We start from the raw sequence: 13,091 nt of genomic DNA on the forward strand, positions 1-13,091 counted from the left end.
CCCGAGACCACTACCTGAAAGACGACACAATATGCCCGCTTGTCGAAGCACAGCATCTTTCATTCATTTCATTAAAATCAGACCCCCCTAGAAAAGGCTCGCATCCCCCCTCCCCCCCACTCGCCCTTTCATAAATCTCCTGAGATGTTCCTGCTGAGAATAGAGGTGGAAAAACACTCTGCTTCGCTACAGGAGAATTTTTATTTCCGACAAAAAGCCAATATCTGCTGTATTTCTTGTACAATACATTGTTTACTCCTCAATTTATAGTTATACTGACACACACACACACACATATATATATATATATATGTATGTATGTGTGTGTGCGTGTGTGTGCATAAGCAGGCGCCATAATAGAGGAGAAAGTTAGGATGATTCCAAAGGCCCGTAAGTGGTAGTGACCCTAAAATTTGGAACGTACTTGGTCTGGGTTGGGGGCCGGATATGATATGTTTTCAAGGGCCGCACAATCTCTAGCAGAACTCCGTCTTCTAAAAGAAGAGAGCGGTAATAATGTATTGCGCACTAGAAAACCGACACTGAGCTACACATTAGCCCAGCTATAGGCTGGAACTAATAGAAACTGATTGTCCTTGTCTTGGTTTCTCATATTTCTCCCTCCTCAATCCACATTTGAAAGAATGAAAGTTTGTCATCCATTGGCCGGCTGTGGTGCCCATTACCTACTGGTAGGTAATTTCAGGGGGTTGCGCCCAAAGACACAGATCACTTGTATCCAGGCTCTGGTCGTTTGGAAATCATCAGTTGCAGATACAGTCTATTAAACCAGTCTATCCTCTGCAGGCTCCGCAGCTCTCGTTGCTTTTCAGAGGAAGACGTAGTGATGAGTGTTTAATGGGTGTTTAGGTCGGCTTTGCCGATCAGTTTCATGGCAGCTGTTGCTCACCCTACGAGGAGAGTTTGCCTACAGTAGATGCTCTCTCAAGGGACCTGGAGCAAAAACAATAGAGTGCGGGACGAATGATTCAGTTTGTGTCTTTGTTCCTCAGCCATTTGGGAAGATGTACTGAGAAACCTGCCTGTTTGTTGTGGACCCTGTGACGACACATTTTGTGACTAATGCACCGTCTGGATTCCTCATGTCCACAGCAGCTCTCATAAGTCAACAGCGGTTAAACTCGAACACGTTCACAAGTCAAAACATTTATTCCTGCTGTGGAAATCAGCTCTGTGAACGTTCCATTCTTTCTTTTTGAGATATCAAAATATTTATCTGTGTACTTAGAAATATAGGTGGATTATACGGCGATTTCGAAACCGCCAGTGATTCATTTTCTTTAAATCACAAAATAGAAGTCACATCCAATATGACTCATTATGTACATTATGGGTTCCATTATAACCTCAGTCAGTCACAGAGCAACTGTGAAATGCATGAAATGGACGTCTGAAGGCAAGAGCGATACGTCCTTAAGTCTTCTTTGTCTTTATGAAAAACCTCCAGTATCGTCGTTGTGAGTCAGGTAACAACTCTGGAGCAATTAGGGTTAAGTGCCTTGCTCAAGGGCCCAATACGTTTGTGATTATTCTGCCAGCAGGGGATTTGAACTCCCAACCTTCTGGACAAGTGGACAGCTTCCTTACCTGCTGAATCCTTGATAACATGCTGCCCTCTGTTGTGTCTTGGTCTACTAGAAAATGACTCCACCGGTGAAGAGCCAGAGTGCTGCGATGTCAGATGGAACAGCTGTGATCTGGTAGGGGAGGGGGCCTGTAACATGTCGGCCAAGCTCCCTGGAGCCCCTAGGGGGCAGCGACGCTCATCCCAGCCCGTGTCGGCGGCCACCGCCCCCCGGCCCTGTGGAGGTAGCCGCCTCCGCTTCTGCGTCCTGGTCCTTATTCTGCTGCACACGGTCGTCACCTTCTCCAGCGCACAGGGCGACGCCACCAGGGTCGGCCTGGAGGCCCTCGTGCCCCTGGAGGAGAGCACCACTAGAGAGGAGTGAAAGCAGAGGAGAGTCCCTCCTTTAGACTCTTGCAGGGGATTTATTTTTAAATGAGGTGTATGGTTGCCCTCGGACAGCTGGCCTATGGTGTGTAAGGTGGGGCAGGGGGCAGCGATGACGGGAGGTACAGCCTCCTGGATGCACGCTTACTTTTCCTTTATTTCTTTCTGTCTGTCTGAAGGCATGTCGTTCACCTGTGTCCAGGAAGTGTCTGGGGACAAATGGCCTTTTTTACACTTTTCACACCCCCCTGTGCAGGACATCATAGCCAACCAGAACTTTTGGGTTTTTTTTTATAATAAAAGTATAACATAACACACATATATATATATATACACTGGAGATTAAGAAGTAACAAAATGGATTTAAGATGATGCCTATTTTGCCTTTTGTACTTGAGTATTCTACATATTCTGTTGCTTCTGGTGAACATTTCCAATTATACACAAGTGTTTGTTTCACACATTGAGGTTATTTACCTCCATTCATCCACCTTCCAGCCTCTTACCCTGGAGAGGGCTATTTACAGTTTTTTTTTTTTAGTTGTTTTTTTTTCCAGTGAGTTTGCAGTGAATAAGACTGATATCAGTCAGTAATAGCAAGGTGAAAACAATTCCGTAGCGTCTCACACCACAGAATTCTCTCACCTCCAACACGCTTATAAAAAAACGAATCATAAAATTGTGCATTATAGACGAATAGCATCTTTGTGCTGTCTATTTTTTATTTTTTTTTGGTACTTGTGTGATTATCATACTTCTGTTTTCATTCGCAAAAGTGACAAGGGCTCTTGACAGACTTTTGTAATGTATTGAAATATACAAACTCTATGTTTGCAGGAATAAAATCAAACAGCCGCCCCATTTACCAGCTGGTACAGATCACCTTGTGGCCAGGATTCCCTTGAAAATGTTGAAATACAGTGAAAAAAAAGGTCTTTCTTGATTTATCCATGCTTTATGAAGCCCACATGTTCCAAAGGTGTGGCACGGCAATCCTGAAGACTTTGCTAGTTAAAATATGTTAAGATAAATCATTCACACATGTTTCTGCTTGTCCGGGATTAAATTTTACTTTACTGTTTTTTTTTCCCACTGGAGTTTGATTGATGAACTTTGAGGAAAAAAAAGGCTTTATTCTCCTTTGTCTTTTTGAAAATTCCTTCATTGTTGGTTCATTTAGAACAAAATCTTTTAAAGTACTGGACCCCTTATGTTTGGAAAACCGTCGAATGGATTGGATGAAAGAAAAAGTAATCAAAACTCTTTTCAAAGTGTTCAATTACTATATTTTAATGAATTTACAATTTGAATGCATACGTATGAATAGAATTCTGTTTTTAGTCATTGTTGTAGTCATATGATATTTTTCCTGAAAAAGATCAAACAATTCAATTCAGATCCAATTTTTTTTTTTTATTGTTTTTGCTGTGACGGGATAAGTGAGGATAATAGAACAAACTGATGTCATTCTATCAAGGACGGGATTAATTAGTTATGGTATCTTGACCAAGTCTGACAAAATGGCTCCGTGGAAACGTCAGGTGACAGTGCGGAGCCGACTGTCAGCCACCAGCCACATCCTGTCACTCCTCTTCTCCGTGCCTAACTCTGCTGCATTCGCTTGTCAGGACGGAAGCGGAGCTGTTAGGGAACAGGTGTGTAAATCAGAGGAGTGACACAGCAACTGTCATCTGCTTCCCAGCAGGCAGAGCGATGTGCACAGGTGAGTCAGATAAAGATGCGATAAAGGGAACAGGCCCCCCCAAATCTCACCACCCTGGATTTATTAGGAAAGCATGACAAGAAAATTAATATAACTGTTTGTATTATAATTTCATAAAGCTATTTTAATGTACACATAACGATTATATAAATCATAATGTTAAAAAAACAAGACACTTTTTTTAGACGAAGCTGTTGCGTCTCTATAGGAAATTTATTCACTTAATGATCAATGCGGTTTGTGAAACTTTCCCTTCTTTGACAGAAAATAATCCATGTTTCCCCCTAAAAAAATAAACACTGTCCATTAGTTATTACATGGTGTAACTCTATGCATGTGTAATATCTAAGGTTTTTTTTTTTCTTTGAAAGGCCACTTGTACTCTCTTCTTTCTGGTAACGGACGCTGCCCATGGCATGAAGTAACTTAATTTATAAGAAATTCTATGGAGCATATTGACATAAGGGGAACAAAGAATGAATTGATACATCTGCTAAGCTTGTATTCTTTAAGATGAATACTTCTTATGCCATTTTATACACTGTGCTTAAATGTTTAGCACTTTTTTGCACTAGTTCTAATAACACTTATTCTTGGAGATGGTTTTAAGACTGTGCTGTTTAATTTGACTGCATAAAAAATATATCACATCTGTATTTCTGGTCTATATCTGTACTGTAAGATTTTCTGTTTTATTGTGTTTTGGGCAGAATAGTCCCTGCTCAGTGTTTAACATCAATAAAGACTTATTCCATCCACACGTGGTCTATTGTCGTCTGAAGGAAAACAGAAGACAAGCTTTTTACACTTTCTTTGATATGTTTTGAAGTTCTCGTGCCTATTTAATTCCAGTGCTTAAAAAAAAAACTTTATGACTTAGGAATAAAATTTGAATGAGCCTGGCTGCCCGTTCCACTTGTGTTACAGTATATGCTGACAAATGCGGATTCCTGAAGTTATGGGTGATGTCGTGCTTGTCACCTGACCTGTTCGCAGTACAACATGTTGCAGTGTTTTCAGAGCCCTGTAGTGAGAAATAAGATAAGACAACTTCATTTATCCCGAGGGAAATTCTTTTGTCTTAAACATGCTCAGTGCAACAAGTGGAATAATGATAAGACAGTAAAGAGCTTAAAGAGAACAGAATAACAAAATAAATCTAGCAAAGTAACAAAAAACTATAACAGATAAAATAAAACAACAGATAATTATTGCTAGTGGTTATGAATAGTGACTTAGTGTTTCTGACTTGAATAAAATGAGATATCTGCCTGTGATGAGGGGATGAAACAAACATTCGATAGCATACAGGTGAGTAAATAGAAAGCAGATGAGTAATATAGTACAATTGTACAATTGACATAAATGCTGAAAAAGATCACCTAAAGGGGAAGAGTTACACAGTCTTTTTGCCACAGGTAGAAAGGATTTCCTGTGGCTTTCGATTCTGCATTTGCAGGCAATGAGTCTTCTGCTGTGGGAGCTCTAATGACCCATCATGGAGGCGTGCATGGGGTGACAGGGGTTGTCCATGATGCTGAGAAGCTTTTTCAGCATCCTCCTCTCAGACACTTCAACCAGGTTCTCCAGTCTGACACCCAGGACAGAACCAGCCTTCCATCAGCTGCCTTCACCGCACTGCCCCAGCACACAGCTACAAAAAGCACCACACTCTCTACTACAGAGTGATAGAACATATTCAGCATTTTCCTACAGACACTGAAAGACCTGAGCCTCCTCAGTAAGTAAAGCCGGCTCTGCCCTTTCTTGAAAACAGTGTCAGCATTCTTGGACCAGTCCAGCTTACTGTCAATGTGTACCCCCAGGTATCTGTAGTCCTCAACCACCTCAACATCCGCTCCTCTGATGGTGACAGGGGTGGAAAGAGGAGCCTGCTTCCTAAAGTCCACCACCAGTTCCTTTGTCTTTGTGATGTTAAGCTGTAAATGGTTCAGCTCACACCACTCAACAAAGCTGCCCACCACACTCCTGTATTCATCCTCCTGCCCATCCCTGATACAGTCATCAGAGAATTTTTGCAGGTGACATGATTGAGACCCGTACCTGAATTCAGACGTGTAGAGGGTGAAGAGGAATGGTGACAGGACAGTTCCCTGTATTGCTCCCGTGCTGCTCAGGATGCTATCGGAGCGGCAGCTCTTCAACCGGACATGCTGTGGTCGATTGGTTAGATAGTCTGTAATCCAAACAACCAGTGGGGCATCCACCTGCATTTCTGTGAGCTTATTCACCAGCAATGATGGTCCGATTGTATTAAACGCACTGAACAGGTCAAAACCCTCACGGTGTTCCCAACGATGTCCAAATGAGAATAAGCCTGGTTCAGCAGGTAGATGATGGCGTCCTCCACGCCGATATGGGGTCGGTAAGCAAACTGTAGGGGGTCCAGCCAAGGCTCCACCAGCAGACGCAGATGTTTCAGGAGAAGTCTCTCCAGCGCTTTCATGAAGTCTGAGCCACTGGCCTGTAGTCACTGGGGGTCAAAGAGTGGGTCTTTTTGGGGACAGGAACCAGACAGGATGTCTTCCGGAGTGACGGGACCCTCTGCAGTTTTAGACTCGTGTTGAAGATCAGATGTAAAACTCCACACAGCTGGGCTGCACAGCACCTGAGGGTCCTGGGACTGATGCCATCAGGATCCACAGCTTTAATGGCATGGAGTCTACACAGTTCCCTTCTGATGTCGTCTGGTGAGAGGGACAAATGAATTCATGCTCACCCAGTTATATTTTACTGTGAAGTCAATTTTTTGACCTTCTACCTGTTAATCATGTGTCATATTAACAGGGACTGTGCTTTTCCTTTCCTTTCCACTGAACAATCCTTAAACTGTAATAACATATTTAACAGGTAAGAGAATAATACCTTCTAGAATACATTTACATTCTATGTAAATGTATTACATTGGTTCTTGGAGGTGAAATGGTGAAGTTCCAGATATTCACAAAACAGCATTACATACTGCAAGTCAATATTTCCACTTAATGCTTTTTTAATATCTCCTGCTGAAGAAGTAATGTTTTACCCTGTTCCTTCCCAGATTCATGTATTTTTGGGTATGAACCATTACAGAGATACCTTACAGACTAACTTAGATTGTTTCAATGCAGTCAATCTGTCAGCTACCATTCTTAGACACTCTGTCATTGTCCATTGAGTGCTGGAAGTGTGATACTTAAATGCCGGTTTAATTTTCATGTCGGGGTATTAGCTTTATGGGTACAGTGTTGACAATACACGTCCAAACTTATTCCTAACAGCAAACCATATAAAAGGAGCCATCAACTACACGCTATTCCCAGTGCAGCGGAGCGATGAAAGGCCGTGGCTTATTTTGCAGTGACCCCCGAGGAGGCTCCACCTCAGAGGATCCCATCTGAGCTCAAGGAGCAGAAACTGAATCTGAAAGACTTGCACACGCGTACATCTGTTGGACAGCTTGCCTTGGTCACATGTAGCCCGGGATGCGGGTGGTCTGGGAATGGTTTTCACCTGTTGCTTTGTGGCGTGGTGGGGAGGCAAGGCACTGATGTTCTACTCTAAGTTAAGAAAGGGGTTTGAGCTTGAGAACACCTGTAACAGGTTGAGTTTCTCCTTAGATGTATATGAGGGATGCAAACTTAATCAATTGAAGTATAATGAATATTAATGGATTTTTTTTGTCTTATCAACACAGCTCTAGAAAACGTGATGAAGGTGTCTATTGGAGGTGGTGTCTGCCCCACAGCTTGGACTGCTGTGTCTGTCAGTAGAAGGTTACTGGCTCAAATCCCATCACTGGCATGGTGATTGTCCCTAATCTCTGATTATCCCAAAGACTGGCAGCACCTGTTTTCTCAAAATGCATGTTGCCTTGGATAAAGGTATTTGCTAAGTAAATAAAATGTATAGTTTGGAATAGTTCTGGGTCCCTCACATTTAAAATAACACAACAGAGGGTGTTGAATAAGAAGAAGATCTGAGCTTCTTCTGAGAATTCTTTTGCAGCATTCTCATTAAAGCCCTGTGCCAACAGACTTAAAATTTGTCCGGTGTCATTAGCATCTGACTTGAATATGCTGCAGATAAAGATATTTATAAAGCTGAAAAATGAACATTAAATGCTAGACTCACTGAGTGTATGCTAGGGAACTGGATTTGTCATTGTCATGACAATCTGATAGGCTTCTGATAATGTTTTAAAATATACCTGTAATGCTAAAGTAATGGGAAAATGTCCCATATGGACATGTATAGTGGTGAGGCTTGGGGGTGGGTGATAGTTTACGTGTTTGTGTGGGAATTCCCTCAATGAATCTGGTTTGCCTCCACAGTCTAAAGTAGGATTTTGTATCACTTCTGATGTGTGAACTCTGTGCAATAGACTTGACTCAATACCGGCCAAAAAAGCTGACAGAAATGTGGCAAATCATAAACTATATATCCCTCTATTTTTCATAATAGCTGGGTCACAGTGAGCCTGAAGCCTGTCATAGGAAGCACTGGTTCATGTAGCATCTTGGACGGGGCTCCTCACACTCACAAAAACAACAACAAACTGTGATCGATCCGGGTAACAGCGTCTATTTGGCCTTTTGGTGGCAAACCAGAGAATGCAGAGGAAATCCACTCGACATGGAGAGAGCATGCAAACCCCACAAACACAGACCCTGTGTCGGGAAAATGATCCACAAGACTTACAAGGCTATTGTGCTTCTTATTGTGCTTGTTTGAACGAACAAGCAAACGAATGAATGACTGAATGAACAAACGAATGAATGAAAGTCCATGTATCCATCTATTCATCTTGCTACAGTAAGCCTAGAACCTATACTGGCAGCACAAGGCAGTGGAACATGTAAACTGCACACTCACACAGAGCTAGGGGTGGGATTTGAACCCCCAGCCATGGCAGTGTCAGTCTGCAGTGCTATCAGGCATAAAAAAAACATAATTATATGAACACAAAATAATCCCACCAGTGGCTCAGTTGGGGGAAGTGTGACAACTTCCTCCAGGTTCCTGCCACAGTCGAATTACCTGCAATAAGGTCAACTTGTTTCTGAATCAGACACATTATGCAGGCATGTGCCCTGTGATGGACTGGCATATCATTTAGGGTGTTTCCCTGGCTTGTGATCTATGCTGTCTGAAATATGCTCCAGACAGCAGACACTGCACTGAATAAGCAGTCATATGGATGGTGGAGATAGGCATAATTCCGGGAAAATTATCCATGCATGTACCTTTAAAACAGCCTATGATAATCAGATTTGTTCACGTAGCGACGCTAAAGCGGGAATGCACGCGCCAGCTTCGGCGCTTCGAGGAACAAGCTACAGTGCGGACCCCCGAAAGGCTGGACAGCTGCATTGTTGTACGCATGAGGAACGTATTATTCCCATTTTTATTTTAATCATATTTTTCCAATTTATCCCCCAAACACATTCCATTACATTGAAGTCTCCCAGCCGCGCGTTCGCTTGCGCGCCGCGACAGATGCTCAGACGGGGGAGTGAGCCGAGCAGCAGACGGGCGGGAGAACAGTGCCAAGAGCCGACTGATCCTGCCGTTTCAAAGGCAGCCTGACACTTTGAGGATGGCGGATCGCCGCGACGTAGACGGGGCTGTGTGCGTGCGAGGAGAGGCACAGCCGCGGCCGCCTGTCTAACCGGTGTATAGTCCCCTGGGTCTCTACAGTACTGTCAGCACTTTAGGAGGGGCAGGGGGGAATCCCATTGTTTTCAAATACTATTATTACAATCCATTCAGAGGCCTTTGTGCTTTTTTTGGTTCTGCTGTTCATATTTTTTTTGTGGAAAAGGGTCAGAAAGAGGGCTGTGAACTTGCCTTACATCTCATTTTCCACGGTTTCTCCATTTTTTTAAGGTACTGCGGGTTTTCCCATTATGTTAGACCGCTTTGATAATTAAACAAGAAGCACAGTCACTCCATGTGTGTCGCTGACCTAATACAGAACAAGCATGATGTATATTTTTCCAGCAATTAATCACGATTGTTTCGTGTGTGATTTTGCATGCATCCCCCTCTAGAAGGGAACACTTTGAACCAAAAGACAAATTTCTACCCTATAATTGGTGTAAGTAGATAATTTCCATTTAAACCTCACAACTGTTTAACCTGGGGGCCTGTATCTTGAAGATAGATTTGTTGGTTAACTAGATAACTTCCATCCATCCATTTTCCTAACCGCTTATCCTACTGGGTCGCAGGGGGTCCGGAGCCTATCCCGGAAGCAATGGGCACGAGGCAGGGAACAACCCAGGATGGGGGGCCAGCCCATCGCAGGGCACACTCACACACCACTCACTCTCACATGCACACCTATGGGCAATTTAGCAACTCCAATTAGCCTCAGCGTGTTTTTGGACTGTGGGGGGAAACCGGAGTACCCGGAGGAAACCCCACGACGACACGGGGAGAACATGCAAACTCCACACACATGTAACCCAGGCGGAGACTCGAACGCGGGTCCCAGAGGTGTGAGGCAACAGTGCTAACCACTGCACCACCATGCCTCCCCATACAGTGCTAACCACTGCACCACCATGCCGCCTCCAACTAGATAACTTGTCAGATTTAAGGTAGCCCAGTTTAAATGGACATTATCTTTGTTGACTTATATTTAGCCTAGACTACCTTAAATCCAACATTTATTTTGTTAGCCCAAAAATCCGGCTTGGTGATACAGGTCACTGGTCTGGGTCAGATGCCGCTATCCAAAGCAAAATACAAGCTGGGGCATCGGAGGGGCATGAGTACCCTGGTAGATTCCGGGGGCCCAGCGTTTGACAGGCGCCAGTGAATACATAACACTGGGAGGGTGTCCCAAAGGTGACATTTTGTCATGGGGGCCCAGAATTACTAGGAACGCCTCTGCGCACAAGTGAGGCGAATAGCACATTACAAATGTGGAGGAGTACATGCTGTGGAGGAGCTGATAATAGGCATTAGTGCAGCCTGGCTGAGCTTCCAGTGAACGCCCAGTTATAAGCTGCAAACAATACAGGAGCAAGAGCTAAACGACATCGTCCAACAAAGCAAGACGGCAATTAGACAACTCAATGACCAGAAGTGCAATAAAGAGCATTCAGGGAATACAGAGAAATGCCAGGCTAGTGGAGAAATTCTTGGAATAGATGCATCTTCAAGTGCAGAAGGGAATCTGATGAGCAGGTCTGACATTAAGCCTAAAGCCTTTAGCTCTAGACCCCCCTTAAAATGTTTTTTAGTCCCTCCCCCCCACCAAATAAATGTGTATTTATTGGCTTAAGCCACGAATAGCCATTTAAAAATGAAAAAATACCATTTTAAGCAACACTATTGTCTTGTCAGTTGATCGCAAATAAAACTCAAATGTACTACATCACAGTAAGAGACATGACCACCAACCACGGCATACGTGCTCCGCAGCTGACTGGCACGCAGATAGCGTTGTAAATTATCATTCAAAGTGATACGCTGCGTAAATGACACTAGTTCTTTTCTTTGAAGTGACAGACTCGAGGGTATGAAAATCTATTGCTGTACATGTGTTATTGCTACGCTCCGTGCCCTTTCATACTGACGCTTTGAAATACGCGCTGCTCCATCTGGCCAGCAATCACGCATATGATACGGATCCAGATAACGTAGTGGTAATTACACGAGGAAATAAGAAGGGGTTATCGAAACAGGTTGCTGAAAGCGTGCGTGGCATCATCCGAGAAGCCTGGCTGGCATGGGTTAACGAATGGGTTAAAAAAAATTAATGGTTGATCTGGCAGGGATGTTGTTGTAGTGCATCGGAACATTGCATCTCTAAGTTGCAGTTATATCTGGGTATTTTTAATGAGGATTTCGACATTAGCTGCCAACCCCGAGGCGCTTCCTTTATGGCATAAGGCTTTAAACATGAAATACAGGTGCTGGAATTATATGCCGAGAATTTTGCGCATGCTCGACATATTTAATATGGTAGTAATTAGACTGACGTTCATGGACGTGCGCCGGCTGCCAAAGACACAGAGGGGTCTGTAAAAATAACTAGCGCGGTAAATACCCCTGCTAGTGTCAGGCAGACAGACCGAAAGCCCTAATTATTTCCATTAGAGCCAGGCCATTATCTCGATATTCAGCTTGATTAAATCATCTGGGAAATGCACACCTCCGTGCAAATCCGAGAGCCGTTTGGGCGCAGTAATAAATAAATAAATCGAACTTTCCATTTTAACAGTTAATATTGGAAAGTGCCACGGTGAGGGAAGCGTGGAGATTTTGGGGGCTGAGGTGTTAAAAATGTGTAAAGGCAAAGAAGGTCTCACATCTGCACTGAAGCTCCTGGGCAATTTTTCTCTGATAGGTAGGCCTAAATGCTTTTAGCACAATGGACCCATCATGAGCAAAGCCTTTTAAGTCCTGCAATTACCAGTCACAAAACCGCAGTCAAAGCAAATGCATTACACACATACTGGACATCCATGCAAATTTTCAATAACCACTTATTCAAGTGACCAGGATCTTATACCATTACACAGAGCATATAAAGTTGGGGAATGATTAACAGGCGATCAGACAGATTAAACTGAGACCATGCAGCATGGTGCTGCAGTGGTTAGTGTATAGTGCTTAGCACTGCTGCCTCAGCAAAAAGATCCTGGGTTTTGTCCAGGGTCCTTTTTGTGTGGAGTTCACACACTGTTCACTCCGGTATCCTGCCATGGTCCTACAGCATGCAGGGCAGGTTGATTAGCAAGTCTATATTGTTTGAGTGTGTGTGTGTGTGTGTCTGCCCAGGGTGGGTTCCTGCCTGTGCCCCTTGTACCTGGGACCCCCCCCCCCCTGTGACCCCAGTTGGAATTAAGTGGTGATGGATGGATAAACTGAGACCAGGGTAAACTCTGAAGGTGTGAGCTGTCTATTGAAAGCAGTATTAGACTGACAAATCCTAGTAAATGTGTTGACTAAATAACTATGTGATTGTGGTAAACATGGAGGCCATGCTGACAAGTACCTATAACTATAACATGTTTAATAAACAACTGAGATAATCAGAAACATTGTACCGTGAAAAACAAAATCTTAAAAGCACAGTAGATTTGTTTAATAATGTAGTGAATTACTGATCAGTTGTGGATCAGACCATAGATAGAAAGGTTTATGCCAAACCAACCCGGTCCTCTGGGACCCACATTTGGTACCTGTTTTTGCTCCCTCCCAGCTCCCTGTCAGAGTCCACATTTTTACTCCCTCCCAGCTCCAGAGCAAAAACGTGTCCTGTCTGCAGGTCTTCGAGTACCAGGTTGTTCTAACGTCTGTAATATGTGTCCTCACCTTGCTGCAGACCAGCGTCTGCATCTTACCTGGAAAGCCATTTGACACAACCACACCCTCGTC

At 43.6% G+C, this 13,091-nt stretch overlaps 1 protein-coding gene and 1 long non-coding RNA gene across 2 annotated transcripts in view; one reads left to right on the forward strand and one right to left on the reverse strand.

The window, feature by feature from the left end:
* Positions 1-4,446, forward strand: part of LOC125750955 (NALCN channel auxiliary factor 2-like) — a 63,769-nt gene extending 59,323 nt beyond the window's left edge. Inside the window, exon 3 of the mRNA XM_049029338.1 lies at positions 1,660-4,446. Coding sequence (XP_048885295.1) covers positions 1,660-1,970 — 311 coding nt within the window. The 3' untranslated portion in view covers positions 1,971-4,446. The remainder of the gene's footprint in view (positions 1-1,659) is intronic.
* LOC125750965 (uncharacterized) lies at positions 3,496-6,397 on the reverse strand. The gene is made up of 3 exons (XR_007400466.1): positions 5,760-6,397; positions 4,682-4,719; positions 3,496-3,613 (listed from the first exon to the last, which is right to left on the reverse strand). It is a non-coding gene; the product is annotated as an uncharacterized LOC125750965 (long non-coding RNA).
* Positions 6,398-13,091: the final 6,694 nt, after the last annotated feature.

This window comes from Brienomyrus brachyistius, chromosome 10 (genome assembly GCF_023856365.1).
Source record: "Brienomyrus brachyistius isolate T26 chromosome 10, BBRACH_0.4, whole genome shotgun sequence".
NCBI lineage: Eukaryota > Metazoa > Chordata > Actinopteri > Osteoglossiformes > Mormyridae > Brienomyrus > Brienomyrus brachyistius.